General features: G+C 43.2%; 1 protein-coding gene across 1 annotated transcript in view; it reads left to right on the top strand.

Moving 5' to 3' along the window:
- The window catches only part of Snx1 (sorting nexin 1), a 38,122-nt gene that overhangs the window by 8,623 nt on the left and 9,790 nt on the right, over positions 1 to 19,709 (top strand). The window contains exons 2-5 of the mRNA XM_032909530.1: positions 6,438 to 6,549; positions 13,174 to 13,301; positions 13,784 to 13,850; positions 17,616 to 17,659. Coding sequence (XP_032765421.1) covers positions 6,438 to 6,549; positions 13,174 to 13,301; positions 13,784 to 13,850; positions 17,616 to 17,659 — 351 coding nt within the window. The remainder of the gene's footprint in view (positions 1 to 6,437; positions 6,550 to 13,173; positions 13,302 to 13,783; positions 13,851 to 17,615; positions 17,660 to 19,709) is intronic.

Genomic DNA, 19,709 nt, shown 5'->3' with positions numbered 1-19,709 from the left:
TTAAAGATTTGTTTATTTTTATTTATATGAGTGTACTCTAACTGTCTTCAGACACACCAGAAGAGGGCATCGGATCTCATTACAGTTGGTTGTGAGCCACCATGTGGGTGCTGGGAATTGAACTCAGGACCTCTAGAAGAGCAGTCAGTGCTCTTAACTGCTGAGCCATCTCTCCAGTCCCAAAACAAAATATTTTAACATATAAAATACATCAGCTCACAAAGGGAACCATTTATATTAGTAACGAGTTTGTTTTTTGAAACAGGGTCTCACTATACAGTAGTTCGAGCTGGCCTTGAACTTAGGACAGTCCTCCTCCTTCAGCCTCTCAAATACTGAGCTGGTAAGCATGAAACACCATACCTAGCTTACCATATCCTTTTGATGTTTTAAATAATAAAATCTAGAGCTCTAGTTAGCTACCACAATTTTTAAATAAAGACAGGCACAAATGGTACTTCAGTATCTATAGCAATTACATCATACGAAAACAGCTACTGTTGGATTGGGGGTTGTGGCTCACTGGTGAAGTGCTTGCCCAATGTAGGTAAGATTCTGAGTTCTGGTCCTAGCACTTCAAGACAAAACAAAAGACATTTAGTGTGGGGTGGGGATTTAGCTCAGTGGTAGAGCACTTGCCTACCAAGCCCAAGGCCCTGGGTTCAGTCCCCAGCTCCGAAAAAAAGAAAAAAGAAAAAAAAAAAAAGACATTTAGTGTGTATTAGTTATCGTCTCAACTACTGTGGTTGCAATTATGCCTTTCTTTATGAGCAGAGAAAATGGTATATTTTGCCAGAGGTTAGGGAAAATAAAGTTGTAATTTTATTCCTATCCAAGTTCAACTACCACTACCCTTGGAATTCTGTGGCTCGTGAGGCCCAGTGCTGGGTGGGAGGGACTGTTAAAGCTATGAGAGAAGGTAGTACTGTGAAACATTTAACTGTTTAGTTAGTTACGCAGTTTGTAGATGCAGCCAGATTCCAACAGACACAAAATGCTCATTTTCCCAAATACAGGTATTAGCCACTGTTAAACGTGACTCTGGGACAGGAGTCATCTACACATATTTGCCGCCTAACACCTTCAGAAAGGAAGGCAGCCCTATTGGCATCTTGATTTTTGCCTGGTGCTCTCTATATGGACACTGATAGGAATAAAGAATGATGAATTTGCACTGTTAAACTATTGAGTTTGTGACAGTTTGTTGCTACTAGTAAGAATACATAGATACCACCTCATTTATTTTCCATAGTAAAGTTGGCAAGGGGAGCAGCATTCATGGTAAGGACGCCTCCGAGGCGGCCTGTTGTGTGGGTGTGGCCCCTCCTTGGCCCCTTAACCTTACTCAGTTATGCTCATTTTGTCTTTAAAAGATAAGCAGTCTAGCCCTCCACAGGCAGTGTCACCTTATCATTGAGTTGGGATTGTAAGTACAATTGGGGGTTGTTGTTTTTATGCAGTGACCTGAATTTATCATATTTATCTGTGTGTGTGTGTGTGTGTGTGTGTGTGTGTGTGTGTGTGTGTGTGTGTGTGTGTGTGTGTGTGTGTGTGTGCATTACCACTGCCCACATGTGGAGGCCAGGGGGACAACTGTCAGGAGTCAAGCCTCTCTCTCCCTACCATGTACGTTTCAGTGACTGAACTCACGTCCTCAGGCTTATCGGTAGACAGCTTTATCTGCTGAGCGCCTTTATCTGCTGGGCCGTCTTTCCAGCCTGGGTAAAGTCCCTTAAATGTAACCCATAGGTCCTATGCAGAGCAAAGAGAAGTTAAGCAACAAGAGGAAGAATCACAACTGCTAATCTAATGGGAAGTTGCCTGGAATCCCAGCAGTGGTTTTCAGTCCAGACTGGCCACATCACTCTGAGGAGCCCACACCTACTTTCTAAGCTAAGAAAAGAATGCTCATGGCCTGTGTCTGAGAGTTCGAGGCTGATATGTGTTGAGAAATACCTGTTTGCTCTAAATAGAAGTGCCCCCCCTTCCTGCAAGATCATTCTAATACCTCTCCAAGATTAACATTGGCCCATTTCTCTGCTCTTTTTGTAATAAGCAGAAGCTTTTAGACAGGCTTATCAGTGAAACCGCCTGCTAGCGCCAAAAGGAGTGAGCAGGTATTGGATATCCTTATCTGCTAACAAAAGAGAACATTGCTTTTTTATAAAAGGGCAAAGGAGGATAGCAGGATAGTTTCCTTGGCTTTATTTACTACAACTACTGTTTTTGTTTGTTACCCAGAAATGCTTCCTCTTTTGAAGGGATGGGTAGCTGTAACTTACTATCAAGGAGCTAGGATGTTTTTGAAACAGGGTCTTCCAAGTAGCTGAATCTGGGCTTGAACTTGCTCTCCTCCTGCCTTCGCCCTCTGAGTGCTGGGGTTAGAGCAGCAGCAGCAGCTCTCAGCCTGTGAGTCATGCCCCTTTTGGGAACTGAACAACTCTTTCACAGGAGTTGTATATCAGGTATTTACATTATAATTCATAACAGCAAAATTACAGGGTTTTTTTGTTTGTTTGTTTGTTTGTTTTCAGAGCTGGGGACCGAACCCAGGGCCTTGCGCTTGCTAGGCAAGCACTCTACCACTGAGCTAAATCCCCAACCCCAAAATTACAGTTTTGAAGTAACAACAATAGAAAATAATTTAACGGTTGGGGGTCACCACAACATAAGGAATTGTGTTAAAGGGTTGAAGCATTAAAAGGTTAAGAACCACTGGATTACAGATGTGTTACCAGGCCTGCTTGCTAAGGTCCTAGAAGGATAATTTACACATTGGTTCTGCATTCAGTGTAATGTGTCTCTCCCTTCTCCAAAAGTAAGTTCATCTAGCTAGAAAACTGGCTTTCTTAAAACAAAGTCTTACACATGTTAAACGTTAGCTTTTGAAGACTGTCGAGATAGCTTAAGAGTGGATTAAGAGCGGATTTTGCTTTTGCAGAGGACTTGACTTGGTTCCTGGAATCCATATGGGGCAATTCCAGCTCCAGGGAATCTGATGCCTCTGGCCTCCACAGACACTACACTCACAAGCACATACCAACACACACACACACACACACACACACAAAATTAAAAATAAAACAATCTTAAAATTTTTGAATTAGCTTTTCACCTTAGATATAAGGTATGGAAACTGTTGTGATGCCTGGCAGGTTATATTTTGAAGGCAAGCGGCCGTAGACCTATCTTGCCTTGTCCCCACCAGCATACTGTGGAGATACCACGGACATGGATGTCCTCCTTCTTACCTTAAAAATGCTTCTGGCCAGGCTGGAGACATGGCTCAGTGGTTAAGAGCACTGACTGCTCTTCCAGAGGTCCTGAGTTCAATTTCCAGCAACCACATGGTGGCTCACAACCATCTGTAAAGGGATCTGGTGCCCTCTTCTGGTGTGTCTGAAGACAGCTACAGTGTACTCATGCATAAAATAAATGAATAAAACTTAAAAATAAAAATGGTTCTGGCCCAGTTTGGTGGCACATTTAACCTCTAACGTTGGGAGATGGTGCTGTGAGTTTGAGGACAGCCTGGGCTACTTACTTAGTAAGACCCAAAGGTCTATTGTTTTCTTTTTTCTTTTGTTTCTTTTTTTTAAAGTGACTTTGTTCAATTTGCCTTTTTTTTTTTTTTTGTTCTTGGTTGTAAGTTAAACTTGAGAGCATTATTATGCTGATTATTATTATTATTATTATTATTATTATTATTATTACATGTACAGTAGGTTCTCCTCAGTAAGGTTAGTTTCTTAGTATTAATACAAATCAACTGAAAATCAATTTAAAACATTTTGTGTATGTGTGGGTTTTGTGTGTGTGTGTGTGTGAGAGAGAGAGAGAGACAGACAGACAGACAGACAGACCGACACAGAGACACAGAGAGAAATTGACTAGACTGGCTGGCCAGTAAGCTCCCGGGATCCTCCTGTCTCTACCTGATTCTCACTGTAGTTAGCTTTTTTTTTTGGTTCTTTTTTTTGGGGACCGAACCCAGGGCCTTGCGCTTCCTAGGTAAGCGCTCTACCGCTGAGCTAAATCCCCAGCCCCTGTAGTTAGCTTTTTAAATGTGTGTTGAGAATCTAAAATTGAGCCCTCATGCCTGTGTGGTCAGCGCTTTACCCATTGAACCACCTCCCCAGCCCTGAAAAAGATATGTTTATAAATGTATATATAAATGTACATGTAAACATACTTACTGTTACAAAAGAGCTACAGACAAAGACTAGAGTAGTAGTGTGGCAACTTTGTTCAGTTGTCTTGTGCCCAGCCAGGCATGTGGGCCCCAGGGAATCTGTGACAGCATTTCTCTAGTCTCAAGGGTACGTGTTACCTAGCTCACTAATAACACAAATCTTGTTTCCATCACAGTTTCCATTAGACTTAGGTCTGGGCTTGTCATGGATGGGTGGAGGGAGAGGGGCAGGTGGCGGACCTCTGGTTGTCTCTAAGTAGCTTTTTCATCTGGATCTGTGGCTTGATTAGCAGAGCAATGACAGGCTGCCTCCAGGATCAGGCGGTAGATAGAAGTGGAGAGCCGGGTTTATTCATCTACATATCTCAGAAATAGGTTGGGGATTTAGCTCAGTGGTAGAGCGCTTGCCTAGGAAGCGCAAGGCCCTGGGTTCGGTTCCCAGCTCCGAAAAAAAAAAGAACCAAAAAAAAAAATGTTACATATCTCAGAAATAGATTCTTTTGGAAATTGTAACAGGCCCTTTCATGTTGCTTTGGTTTCTTTGATTTGTAGTCCCCCTTGTCCTCCTGCCTACTGAGTCTAAGCTCCCTGAGTTCTTCCTCTGAAGAGGGCTGGCGCCAGTGGGAAAGAAGCTAAAAGAACTCAGGTGGCTTCTGAGCTCTCCTTGAGTGAGAGTGAAGGAAGGAAGTGGTTGTGAGCGGTTTTAGGCAGGAAGTGTTAGTTTTGTTTTCATTCCAGCTTATTTTTTTTTTTAAGATTTATTTACTTAATGTATATAAGCACACTGTCACTGTCTTCAGAAACACCAGATCCCATTACAGATGGTTGTGAGTCACCATGTGGTTGCGGGGATTTGAACTCAGGACCTCTGGAAGAGCAGTCATTGCTCTCAACCTCTGAGCCATCTCTCCAGCCTTCATTCTGTTTCTTTATCTTTTGGTAATTCTCTTTTGTTCTTATAATTGGGAGCAGCTACAGGAGGGGGCACCTTCTCAGACAGATTTGTATAAGGTCTAACATTTACCACTGAACTTCATTAGCACAGAACAGCCCAGGAAAGGCATGATTTGCTAATACAAACCAAATGCAGCTAAAATTTTCTTTCCTTGAAAGGAAAGCCCGATACAGTGAGGAAGCTGTTTGCATGAGAAACTCAGAGAGTATCAGAAGATCTGTCATTTCACTTTGCTCTGTTGGGCCCAAAAGGCCTGTCCAAGGAACAAACCCTCTCAGATTTGTTAAGGGAATGTTTTAGGAAAATTTCCTTAAATCAGGTCTTTTAACTGCCTTCCCCTTAGGGTCTGACTTCAAAGCCCTGCAGTAGCATAAACTGGCCCTCTGTAGATGCGTGTGGCACAATCCAGCTTTGTTCACACTGGTACCGGCCTGGGCAGCTTCCCCACTCTTGTTTGTGACTTCGATGAGCTGTTACTACAGGCCAAGGACCACTGCTTTTTCACTGTGTGCCTATTAGAACAAGCATGGCTGGCTTACTCTCTATCCACCATAGAGTGTGGTTAAAATTTTTTTCCATGTCAGTTGCAGATGAAAACCAACCGTACTTCTAAGCAGCATTAGACAGAAAGTGTTAGGTCTCCCTGTGTCTGTCAGGTGAGTTAGGAATGTCTAAACTTCAGTTAATAGTTTAGCCAACCCAACAAAGGAAACCTGGGATCAGAGCTTGAACTCCGAACTCCAACGTGATGTCCTTGTCACTAGAATATACCCTGTCAGCCAGCACTTGAAATATAAATGGTCATCAGGCTGGGCATTGTGACACACACCTTTAATTCCAGCACTTGAGAGGCAGAGGCAGGCAGATGGATCCCTGAGTTCGAGGCCAGCTTGGTCTGGCTACACAGAGAAACCCTGTTTTGAAATACCCCACTTCTACCCTAAGGAAAAAAAAAAAGAAATGAAAAAGAAAAAAAAAAAAAGAAAGAATTTTTAGAAATTATCTGTGTGTATCCATCCCCATGTTGGTTTCCTGTGGTTTGGGATATCATATTCCAGCAAGATGTTGGTTATACAAATTAACCTGTGATGTGTGTGGACTTAGCCCTGTGGTCACCTGAGCAGCACTCTCAGTTCTAGCAATGATTGGCTACTTGCTGAGCCAGCTAACTAGTGAACCTGTCTTCTAAACAATGGGACAGAGGGACGCCATAGTCCCTTTCTAGGTAGGCAGTTTGTTTTTCAGGGTTTCATTCTATTCAAAATATTTTTTTTTTGTTTTTGTTTTCAGAGTAAGCCCCAGTCTCCAAAGAAAACCACATCCCTTTTTCCTATCAAAAATGGTTCCAAAGAAAATGGGATCCATGAAGAACAAGACCAAGAGCCACAGGACCTCTTTGCAGGCAAGTAGAGACTCGAAATTTAGGCACCTTTTATTCATCTCTATGAAGTTATGAGTTATTAAACTAAAAACCACTGTACATATGCATAAATTAGAAATTTTAAGCCGGGCACAATAGAATCTGTGTCTATGATACCAGCACTTGGGAGGTAAAAACAGGAAGATCAGGAGTCCAGGTTCATCCTTGGACCTAGCAAGTTCAAGGCCAGCACAGGCTAAATGAGACCTTGTCTCAAAAACAAAAAACAAAACAAAAAAAACCTACAACAAAACCCCCTAAACAAACAAACAAAAATCTAATTTTTAAGAATATGAGTTAAATTATTAAAAATTAGAAATGTGGTAAGGGGAATTACAGAAATACTATATCACAGGAACTCACAAAAGTATAAGGTTATTCACCATCGCAGTAGTGATAGACTTTTATTTGAGATGTGTAGTCTTTCTGTGTAACTTGGCCTAGAGCTCACAATCCTCCTGCATCAGCTTCTCAAACAGTTGGGACTACAGATATTTCTTATCACTTTGAGCCCTATCTACTGAGATACTACCTTACTATGTAGCCTTTGCCAACCTGGAATTTGCTGTGTGAACTAGGTTGGTCTCAGACTGTGACTGTGCCTCTGCCTCCTAGGCTAGGCTTTAGACATGGGTCCCCATGCCCAGTCCTTAGAACCATGAGAGAGACGGAGAGACTAGAGGAGGTAGAATAAATATGAATCTTATATAAATCTGAGTTTAGAAGAAAAATTGAAAGTTTATTTAGACCTTGATATTTTAAATTTGAATATAAAGAAAAAATGCCCAGATGATATGAACATGAAAGGAACAAAGAGGCCTGAAGAATACAAAGATTTAGAGGATTTTTCTACTGCATTTGGTCCCCGAAACCTTAACATGCACACTGTCCATTCGGGTAGTTAGTGGGTTTTTGGAGGGAGAGGAATGGATAAAAGAAAAGATTAAAATACATGAATAATGAATTGTCTTTACCTAGCACATTGAGAAGAAGGTATACTTTTTGTGTTTGAGCCTTTGAAATTTATGTGATCTTTCCTTATACAACGTGAAATCTTATTGCCAAGTAACCGTGTGATTGCTTTCTCTATGACTGTGTAGATCTTGCAGAGTTTCTCAGCGTAGTCATTGTGGTTTATGTCATCTGCTGCCAGTGCCACAGGCAGAGTTACTGCCTCACTACTAAGGAAGGAACAAGAATGCCCATAGAAGGAGTGTCTGCTATGAGACTGAGGTGTTTGCAGTCAACTAATACGGAGTGGAAATTTAAATTTATTTTCTGCAAGGTTACGTAGTGCTGATTGATCCCTCTAGATCTCAAATGCTTTTCAACACATATTCTTGTTAGGAACACAAAGGAAAGAAGCCCAAATTTTCATCCTTAGGTATACTTAAAGATTTGACATCTCATAGTGATTTCTGTAGAAGATGCTCAGGTTTTCAAAAGGCTTTAACTAGTCCTCTAGCAAACCAAAGATATTTTAGTTCTGTTTTTCATTCTGAAGGTTGAGTCTAGGACCGTTAGGCATGCTCTGCCACTGAGCTCCATCTTCTCCCTTTGGTTTGGTTTGAGACAGGAGTCTACTGCATAGCTCAGTCTGACCTAACTCTAGCTTTGGAGAGTCATGGGGTTTGGGAGTTTTTGGGTTTTTTTTGGTTTGGTTTTTGAATTTTTGAATTTTTTTGTTTTGTTTTGTTTTTCTGCTTATTTGTTTGTTTTTGGCAGGGTTTTTTGTTTGTTTTTTGAGGCCGTATCTTTGGCGCTCTCTCTCTCTCTCTCTCTCTCTCTCTCTCTCTCTCTCTCTCTCTCTCTCTCTCTCTCCCCCCCCTTTTCCCTCATTACTCTGTGACCCAGGCTAGCTTCAAAATGATGGCAGTCCTTCTGCCTCATTCTCCCAAGTCTGAGGTTATACGTATGAAGCCCAGATTACATTCATGCCCAGGTGAGACAGGGTCCTTTTATCCAACTTCAGCTTCTTAGGAATGTTTTGTTCATGTACAGGGGATTGATCCTAGGTCCTCACATGTATTGGCAAGTTTCCTTTCACAGAATAAGATCCCCAGCTGTCTTAGGATTTCTGTTGCTATGAGGAAAGGTAGCACAGTCCATCATCAAACAAGGCAGGAACCTGGCAGCAGGAGCTGGTGCAGAGGCCATGGAGGGTGCTGCTTACTGGCTTGGTCCCCATGGCTTGCTCAGCCTGCTTTCTTATAGAACCCAGGACCACCAGCCCAGAGATGTCCCTCCCCACAGTGGATTTGGCTCATATCAGTCACTAATCAAGGAAATACCCTACATGCCTGCCTACTCCCCAACCCATGGATGCATTTTTCAGTTGAGGCTCCTTCCTATTAGATGACTGCATTTGTGTCAGGTTGACATAAAAAGTAGCCGGGAGACTAGCATTGTTGTTGTTGTTGTTGGCATTATTATTGTTGTTGTTAGATAAGGTTTTACTAAATTGCTCAGGTAGACCATGAATTATCAATCCTCTTGCCTCATCCTCAGAGTAACTAGACTTTAGATCTGTGCTCTGGACCTGTCTGGGATTGCAAGTACATCTCCTCACACCTGGTTTCACCCAATGAATAGTTTGAATGAATAGTACATGTTTCATTTACTAGCTCGATCTGTTATGCTGGACCTGCATAAAGTGAATTTCCCATACAAACTTGAGCTGGCCCCTTGTTGTGAAGACCTCACAACCTATCATATTCATTCTCTGTGCTGCTTCCGGATTTATGCCCCCATGGCAGGGTCTTTTGCAGAAATGATTCACACTCAGTGGTCGGCACAATCATCTAAAACTGTCTCTGGGTTTTTCTGCTTAGCCCCCAGTGAAAATCTAGAAAGAAAAGGAAGCAGCTTCCTCTGTGGTCCCCAAGACTAAACTGAATATGTAACAGTCAGACCAAAACCTATAAGTGAATGTTTATGTTTTTCTTTACTAAAAAGAAAAAACTGAACTGGTTAGGGTTAGAATTTCTAGCTTCACTGCTCCACATAGGAAGTACATTTGCATAAGAAATTTTAATGTCTAAAAATGGTACAAAATGCTATTTTAGAAGTCATTTCTCTGGAACACACAGAGAACGAGTTGTTCCGCTCACCTGCATCTTCTCCAGATAGAGGCAGTTCTTAAAGTGAAGGCCAGGTCTTCTCTTCAAAATCAGAAGTGTTTTTGGGTCTGCTGCTCCATCTCCTAATTCTGGCGGCATTTACAAATGATAGCTTATTCTGTCAGGGTATAGCTAAGCTGTCACTATAACTAGTTCTTAAACTGTCAGCATAGTGTGCTGTGACCAAGTGTACCAAACCACACTTTTCCAAGTGTTGCTACACGTTTTCTGGTTGATATTTTTCCTGAGGCTTTCCTCTGATGTGTACTTGCCTGATCTGTCATTCAGTGTATAAAGCAGACAAGCAAAGGTGCTCTCGTATACAAACAAGAATAAATGAGCTTCATGTAATGTTTTGAGTGACCACTGCCTTGATGGTTTGAATATGTTTGGCTCAGAGAGCAGGACTATTTGGAGGTGTGGCCTTGTTGGAGTAGGTGTGTCACTGTGGGCGTGGACTTTAAGACCCTACCTACTCCTAGCTGCCTAGAAGCCAGTAGTCTGCTCGCAGCCTTCAGAGGAACTCTCAGGTTCTCCTGCACCATAACTGCCTGGATGCTACCATGTTCCTGCTTTGATGATGCTGGACTGAACCTCTGAACCCGTAAGCCAGCCCCAATTAAATGTTGTCCTTATAAGAGTTGCCTTGGCAACCGACCAGAGCTTCCAGGACTAAACCACTACCTAAAGACTATACATGGACTGACCCTGGGCTCCAACCTCATAGGTAGCAATGAATAGCCTAGTAAGAGCACCAGTGGAAGGGAAGCCCTTGGTCCTGCTAAGACTGAACCCCAGTGAACGTGATTGTTGTGGGGAGGGTGGTAATGGGGGGAGAATGGGGAGGGGAAGCCCACAAAGAAGGGGAGGGGGAGGGGTTAGGGGGATGTTAGCCCGGAAACCAGGAAGGGGAATAACAATCGAAATGTAAATAAGAAAAATTCAAAGTAAAAAAGATGGAAAAAAAAAAAAAAAAAGAGTTGCCTTGGTCATGGTGTCTGTTCACAGCAGTAAAACTGTAAGATAGATGTTGGTACCAGGGGCTGGGGTATTGCTGTGATATCCATGTTTTTGTTTTGAACAATGTGGGTTTGGGGATTTTAGATTTGGAAAGCATTGGAATGCTTTAACTATTGAGGTTTAATGGGCTATCCCAGTAGGAATGTGGTAGACTTTGTTACTGAGGGTAATTTGAACAGTGCAGACCTGGCCCAAGGGGTTTCAGATGAGAAGAATTTCAGTATGTGACATAGAAACTATTTTTGTGGTATTTTAGTGAAGAATGTGGCTGCTTTTGCCCTGGTCTGAAGAGCCTTCCTGAGGCTAACGAAAAAAAAAAAAAAAAAAAAAAAAAATTGTGCTAATTGCATTGACAAAGGAAGTCTCAAAAAAGCCCAGCAGAAGCTTTGTTCTCTGGTTAAGTCTCATAAAGAGAGTTTTGAACAAGCATAGCAAGTTTAGAAAGGAAAAATATAAAATATATGGTTCAAGTATTAAAGGGGCACCAGGAAGTGAAATGGAACTGAATCCTATGTTCTAGGAGATAACAAATTAAGGAATCTGGGGGCAAGATTCTACCCAGCTAAGTTTATATCCAGGCATGATGGTACACACCTGTAATCCCAGGAGACAACGCCAAACATCTCTGAGTTCAAGGCCAGCCTGGGACAAAGCAGGTTCTAGCTGAAAAGAAAAAAATCTTAAATCCAGGCATGGTGGAACACACCTTTAATACCAGCATTATAGGAGAAAGCCATGCAGATCTCTGAATTCAAGGTCAATCTACAGAGCAAGTTCCAGGACAGCTGGGCTTAGGCAGAGAGGGAGTCAGAAAACAGAAAGCTGATACTAGAATAAGGCGTGGAGGGCCATGTTCCAGCCCTGGTAAGCAGCAGAACATGGCAGCTTTAGCCATGTGGCTCTGACTTTAGAAGGAAAAATAGAAGGGACTACTGGGACAACTGATGCTGGTCAGCTGGACTTAAGAAGTTAGTGGTGATTAAGAAGAGACCACCATCACTGCAGGAAGTGTTTTCTGAGAGCACAAAGAAGCTGTGTTCCAGAGATAGCCTAGGTTGTACCTGTGCTATAGCTGGACTTGGTAATGTGTAAGAGTCACCCAGGTGGTACTGGCTTTGAAGGCAGGAAGGAGTCATGAAGAGCAGCTCAGGCTGGGCACTGTGAGAGGCCATGGAAGGCCATTGGTGAAGGTGCAGCCTCAGTTGCAGTTGATGGTCCAGGACTGAAGGAGTCATGCAAAGGGGTTGAGGCCTGGCACCATGAAGAGAGCCTATGAGAGGCTACTGGTGACGCCTAGTTGCAGTGGGAGATGCCATGTTTTGGAGATGCCAGTACCATGGGATGATCACCAAGAACAGCAGCAGCAGTGAAGGGATCAACCTGAGTTTAGACAGGGCAGTACTGGCCAGCCCTTCGAAGGAGCCCAGAAGATCATGTGTAGATCCTGGACATTGAAACAAGAAGCTGTAACATTGAAGTTGCCTCGGAGACCCCAAGAAGTTCAAGATGCCAAAGCTGTGAGCTATCTGCTGAGGAAAGCTGCTAATAGGGAGTAGAACCAGCCCAGAAGAAAGAAATTTGTTGCAGTTAACAAAGATGAAAAGGGAGTTTGAGATCGAAGACTGCTTTGACATCAAACACGAAGAGGCAAAGTTTGGCATTTGCCCAGCTGGTTTCCTGTCTTGCTTTGGGGATTATAGTTAAGTGATTGGATGAATCTTAGGAGAGACTTTGAACATTGTTGAGACTGCTATAGACTATGAGGACTTTGTAGGTTGGACTTCTTATTATGCCATGGCTAGATATGGCCCCCATAGACTCATGCGTTTGAACAGGCCTATGGGGACCAGGGAGTGGAATGTGATGGTTTATAAATGCTTGGCCCAGGGAGTGGCACTATTTGGAGGTGTGGCCTTGTTGGAGTAGGTGTGTCACTGAGCATAGGCTCCAAGACCTTACCTACTCCTCGCTGCCTAGAAGCCAGTACTCTGCTAGCAGCCTTCAGATAACTCTCAGGTTCTCCTGCACCATGCCTGCTGGGATGCCACTTTGTTCCTGCCTGTATGATAATGGACTGAACCTCTGACCTGTAAACCAGCTCCAGTTAAATGTTGTCCTTAGAAGAGTTGCCTTGGTCATGGTGTCTGTTCACAGCAGTAAACCCTGACTAAGACAACTCCCACGAGTAAAATATTTGACATGCTGATTTTTGCTAGACTCCTGGTTCTCTGGTCTAAGAGCCAAACAGTTGTGTCTGAAATGAAAGGGAGAGCTTTCTCTACCAAACCTGTGCTAGAGCAGCCCTCCCTCAGTGCCTTCTCCTTTGACTCATGTAAAAACTGCCTCTTGTTTTTGTTGTATTCGGTGCTTGACATTCATTCTTATGGGCCTCATCCTTCCTGTAGGACTGATGTTCAGCCTTCAAAACCCACTACTGACACTCATTTTAAACTATCAACTGTTTTAGATGCCACAGTGGAACTATCCCTGGACAGCACACAGAATAACCAGAAGACAATGCCAGGCAAAACACTTATTTCTCATCCTACGCAAGAAGCCACAAATTCTCCTAAGCCACAGCCAAGCTATGAGGAGGTAAGAGCATGTGTTGTTGGTCTTCTTGCTTTTGTATCTTTGGAACTATGTGCTGCCAGTCTGGAGCTCTGTTGGGTTTGAACTTTGAGAAAACATTTGCAGCTCCTGAAGGAGATACATGTTTAATGCCCAACCAGAATCCAAAGGAGAACTCTTTGTTAGATGGTGTCTGTTCCTCAAAGGACAGCATAAAGGCTTTCACTGGTCCCTGATTGGAGCTTCCATATGTAGGAATACGGCTCTCTCTAGTCCTTATTTAGTCCAAAGGACGCCAAGTCAACTAAAATCCTCTACTTACTGGTTATTGTGGAAGTAGGGGTGTGGGGAAGTGTACATGAAGTGACTGAACTGGTTCATGACTTACACTGTAGGACAGAAGTGAGCACTGAGAAGAACATCTTAACTTCATTATATTGAGAGGTATTGAATTTTGTAATGTCTAGCCTTCTTTATAGCAGCTCTCCTGGTTTTTCTTTTTAAAGCTGGAGGAAGAAGAACAGGAGGATCAGTTTGATTTGACAGTTGGTATCACTGATCCTGAGAAGATCGGTAAGTGTCCTGGGACTCTCATGAGCAGCCATTTAGGGAGTGGCTCTCCACAAAGTTGAACCAGCAACGGTGGGGTGCTTCATCGGTCTCGTCTCTGGGGCTATGCTTCTGAGGTCAGAGTAATCAGCCACATCACTTAGATTTCTTATCTTTGGGAAGAAAATCCAGAGGTGAAATATAACTATAATCTTTAGAAACTCAAATGGGGTCCAGAAGATTACTGAAGGTACCTGCAGCCAAGCCTCACAACCGAACCGGAGTTTGATCCCCAGAGCCCACATGTTGAAGGGTAGAACCCACTTTGAAAGTTGTTTTCTGACCTCCACATGTGTATCATGTCATGGTCATGCCCACATACATAGAAATGCAAAATTAGATGATGATGATGATGATGACGACGACGATGATGATGATGATGATGATGATGATAGTAATAACAACAAGCCACAGACAGGAGCAGGAGAGAAATGACTCAGCATTAAAGAGCACCCACTGCTTTTGCAGAGGACCCAGGAAAGTAGCATCCTGTTAGGGCAGCATGTGGTTCAGTGTAAAAGTAGGACCAGGGCCTTGGGTGACATATCTAGGAGTCTCTTGCCTATTCCTTAACACCTTTTTTTTTTTTTTTAAGATTTATTTATTTATTTTATGTACAGCATTCTGCCTGCATATGTGACTGCAGGCCAGAAGAGGGCACCAGATCCCATTACAGATGGTTGTGAGCCACCATGTGGTTGCTGGGAATTGAACTCATGACCTCTGGAAGAGCAGTCAGTGCTCTTAACCACTGAGTCATCTCTCCAGCCCCTTAACACCTTAATTTTAAGCTTAACCACCAATATCCTTAGTACATCCTTAGTAGAATAATACAAATTATAAATGCTACTAATTGTTTGAATATTTACTGTTGTGATTTTGAACCAGGAGAGGGAGTTACCTAAAGCTGTTAGCTTCCTAGAACTGATGTAGTAAAGAGCCACAAACTCTGTCCTTCCTACTCTTTTTTTTCTTTTTTTCGAAGCTGGGGACCGAACCCAGGGCCTTGTGCTTCCTAGGCAAGCGCTCTACCACTGAGCTAAATCCCCAACCCCCTTCCCCTTCTTGAATGCTGAGACAGGAAGAGTGTCGTGAGTTGGAAGCTAACCTGGGCTACAAAATGAAAACCTTTCTTAAAAACAAAAATCAGAGATTTCACGGTGTGGGATGGCCGTGTTCCTTTGAAATCCGATGGGAAGGAAGGTCTTTGCAGGTCTTCTGCCTTCTAGTCATCTCAGGTGTGCTGTGTCCTGAAGATGCACCAGTACCTTGTCACCACTGTCCCATGTAGTTCTAAGTGTCCACATCATCATCCCTCCAGGAACACCTGTCTGAGTTGCCCTATTTTTTTTTAATTTACTTATTTATTATATTATTATATATGAGTACACTTTAGCTGTCTTCAGACACACCAGTAGAGGGCCTCAGATCCCATTACAGAGGGTTGTAAGCCACCATGTGGTTGCTGGGATTTGAACTCAGGACCTTTGGAAGAGCAGTCAGTGCTCTTAACCACTGAGCCATCTCTCCAGCCCCCCACCCCCACCCCCTTTTTTTAGGGACACATGTTGTACTTGATCCACCCTGTCTTAGTCAGGGTTTCTATTCCTGTACAAACATCATGACCAAGAAGCAAGTTGGGGAGGAAAGGGTTTATTGAGCTTACACTTCCACATTGCTGTTCATCACCAAAGGAAGTCAGGACTGGAACTCACGCAGGTCAGGAAGCAGCTGATGCAGGGGCCATGGAAGGATGTTACTTACTGGCTTGCTTCCCCTGCCTTGCTCAGCTTGCTTTCTTATAGAACTCAAGACCACCAGTCCAGGGATGGTACCACCCACAATGGGCTGGGTCCTCCTGCCTTGATCACTAATTGAGAAAATGCCTTACAGCTTCATCTAATGGAGGCATTTCCTCAAAGGAGGCGCCTTTCTCTGTGATAACTCCAGCTTGTGTCAAGTTGACACACAAAACCAGCCAGTGCACACCCTAATATCTTCATTTTACCTGTAAAAACAATGCTTTCAAGTAAAGTTGTGTTACCTAGAGGGGCATACCTGACCCTACATACAGAGTAATTTAAACAGCTCACAAATCAGATTTGAACACAAATTACTCTTACGTGCTAAGCTCTCATTCCCTTGTTCTATATTCTTAGTCAGAAACTGGCTAATTAAAACATTTTTTTCTAATCAGGACCCGATCTCTGTAACAGCAGGTTCTGTTTGTGTGGGCTGTTTAGTCAACATGCGTGTCTCATCCCAGCATGCACTTCAATAAATTAGAATTGCACATTTACCAGGGTATGCTTTTTAGAGTTTTGGTAATTTGCATATGCTGTCTCCAACTTGGAAGTTATTTAGGAAAACTGCATTCTCATTGTTGTGTGGCTAAGCTGCTTTCAGGGCTTCTGTACCTCTCTGCACACATTGCTTTAGCTGGGGCAGTGTCCGGAGGCCCTGCTTGGCTACATATTCATTGGATATGGACACTTGGGCTTTTCTTCCTGTGGCTGCTAAATTATATAACTGACCATGACTATTCTATGGTGGGAGAAATTTCCATTATATTAAAAAGTTGTTTTTAATGCATGGTAAGCAAATTCTTAGTATTGGGCAGTGTGTTTCTGAGTGTAAAGGTGGTAGCCAATATAAGGTAATTTTTTTTAGGTTAACTTGTATTTTGCAACACCCTTTTTGGTATGTGTTGGTAAGGTGGGTATACCTCCTATTTCTGTATAATTTCTGGCCTTTGTGTGTGTGCACATGCCCTTACAAATGAAAGCAGGCATTTCTACATTCACAGTGAAATGTTGTGAAGTATGACCCTGCCGATCCACTTCTGCCCTACTCCCTGGCCCCTCACTTCAGAATCAGATCAGAAGCAAAGGCAACTGGGAATTGTTTGCCTAGGCTTTCCTGTTTTCTGAGAGGAGGAATCAGGAAGGGGGCGTGGAGCTACTCTAAACCCCATGGTCCTAGGGCTTTGTCTGCCTTCCAGTCCGTGCCTTTCCAAGGCTCAGGGAGTCAATAGTGCCTTTATCTCCCTAAGTGGTCTAGGTCAGGACACTACCACACAGAAAAATAGTTGCTTGAATCCCAGATTATTTAACAGTCAATGGCTTTTTCATAAAAATTATTCCTCCAGGAAAGAGAGATTTTTGTGACATCAAGCAGCCCAAGTGTCCTCCTGCCAGGCCCTTTGCTCTGGGTGAGCATGCTAGATCAGAGAGGTCAGTGTCTGCCAGCACCAGTGGTGGGACCTCTGAAAGAGCAGACCAAGCCTGGAGCTAGCCTCGAGTAGAACTACTTGTTTCCTTTTATATCAGTAGCTTCCTTCTCCTGCTTTATACAGCAAGAGAATTGTTTGGTTTTGGACAGATGTGTGTAACCAGCCCAAATATTGGCGTGGTAACAAGTAATGAATTGTCAGCATCCAATGCTGCTCTGTGAGGGTATAAATGGAGCCTGGCTTTGGAACAGGGGACTGACTCTCTTGTCTGACTCAAACTGGGGCCCAGCCAGCATCCGTACAGGCATGTGTGCCACACAACCCCCAAGGCACAGGGAAAAAGTGAATTTTGGGATTGCTTATAAAGCCTGGAGATGCAGCAAGCCCTTTGAATACAGGGCTTCTGTAGCTTATGGTCTCTAGTTACACGTTATTGGATTAGCTTCCCTTCCTTTAGTTGAGAGATTAATTTCCTCTCGTTTCTTATTCTCCCACAGGGGACGGTATGAATGCCTATGTAGCCTACAAAGTCACCACACAGGTGAGTCCCAGTGGCACTGCCCAGGCTCCTCAGTAGCCCTGACTGCTCGCACCAACGTTAACTAACATCTAGACCATTTCTGGAAAGCTTTTTGTTTCCTTCCCAATAACCTCCTCCTATTTATCAAGCTATAGCAAGTCTGCGTTGCCTTGTCAGTCTTTTCTTATTTTACATGTATGACTGTTGCCTGCATGTATATCCTGTGCACTTGTACATGCCTAGTGACCACAGAGGCCAGAAGAGGGTGCCAGAACATGTGGAACTAGGGTAACAGATGAACTGAACCCAACCCAGATCCCCTGGAAGAGCAGCCAGTGCTTTTAACCTCAGAGCCATCTCCCCCACCACCACCCCTCGCCTTTGTAATTTAACTAGGTACACCAGCCTAGGCCTCCCCAATATTCTTCCAGAAAGCTGTAACTTTGCAAGGTTTACGACGTCCAGCATATCTGATTTTTGCTCTATCCCTCTTAGGAAGTATGTGACTGGAACTAGGTTAATGGATTGCCTCGAATGGAGAGTAATTATCAGTTTACAGTTCTTCAGTGCTTGGACCAGACAAGGCGGCCTACATCTGTAAACTCAGCACTACAGGGGCAGAAGCAGAAGCAGGAGGATTAGGAGTTTGAGAACAGCCTGGGGTCCTTAGCGAGACCCTCTTTGAAAGAAGCAAAAGCTATCTATATGCTCCCTCGGAACGGGGGGATCTGAGGTTGGCTGGTGCTGGAGACAGGATCTCCCTATATAGCCCATGCTGGTCTCAACCTTTTATGTTCACCTGAGCCTCTGTAGCACTGGAACTACAAGCGTGCCCAACCTCAGCTGACACAAAGCCAGACTGTTATTGAACTTATGACCTCCTGCCTCAGTCTCCCGAGTGTTGGAATCACAGGCATTTGCCCCTGTACCTGGCTTTCTTTTCCTACTTTCTATAACTTTTACTCCTTTGATCTGGACCTTTTTAGTTAGATACTGTTTTGTCCCACTAGTAAAACAGCCCTGGACCTACTGCCATTGGCTGCTACCAAGAGCAGCACTGGCTGCATCAGCTGTCTTCCTGGTTGTCTGTGATAGCCTCGGCTTACACCTCTCAGGCACTTGCCCCTGAGTAGTCTCCTCCCCTTTACGACAGTCTTTGCATGCACATCTTTTAAGTGATAGGGTGCTTTGTGTTTCATAAGAATAGTCCGCTGAAAATAGTGGATCCTTTATTTAGCATGGTTTCTCAGACCTCTCCTTGTTGGGAATATCAACAGTCAGCCTGCTACACAAATATAGCATAGTATACAAACCTGTTTCCCTGGGCGTTTCCAGTTTTCATACCTGAACTCTATGCACACCTCCTCTAACATCTGGTGGGTTCCCATGTTCATGCTTCTAGATATATAAATAACTAGGAAATATTGAATGCAAGGAATATAAACTATTTGTACCAATTTATACAAAAATTTGTTCAGAAGTTCTCATTCATTTGTTTCCTTGTAAGTACCTGGCAGAGACAACTTCTGTAAGTTTTAACAATCTGGCAAATATAAATAGAAATATGAATATAAAGTTATGCATATTCCCTAGCTTGCCCATTATATGTTATAAGTTATGTATGTCCAATCTCCTGGGACTGCAGTTACATACAGATGGTTGTGACTCACCATGTGGGACCTGGGAATTGAACCCTGGTCCTCTGAAGAGCAGCCAGTGTTCTTTACCAGCACCCCAGCTTTTTTCCTTTCCTTTTTACTTTTACTAGAAGACTTCTTTAGCCCTCCTGTGGGCTCTAAAGCCCACCACACTTTAGAGGTTATTGTTCACAGACAGTCGTCTGATTTCCTCATTATCAGGAGTGTTCTTCAGGGTGTCTTGTTTTGTCTGTTGATTCTAGTAGATGACCATAAAGTAAATCAATTAATGACAAATTGCTTACCAATGACCATGGAATTGTATCTTTTAACTAGAATTCATTATTAGTTTATTAGAGCGAGTGTCGTAGGAATGAAACTATATTTGAATTTTATTGGCTGCCTTTATAACCTCATATACACTTGAGTGTGCA

The sequence above is a fragment of the Rattus rattus genome, chromosome 8 (genome assembly GCF_011064425.1).
Source record: "Rattus rattus isolate New Zealand chromosome 8, Rrattus_CSIRO_v1, whole genome shotgun sequence".
In the NCBI taxonomy this organism is placed as follows: Eukaryota; Metazoa; Chordata; class Mammalia; order Rodentia; family Muridae; genus Rattus; species Rattus rattus.
The sequence above is the reverse complement of the archived record's forward strand: the minus strand, read 5'-3'. Positions and strand labels throughout refer to the sequence as shown.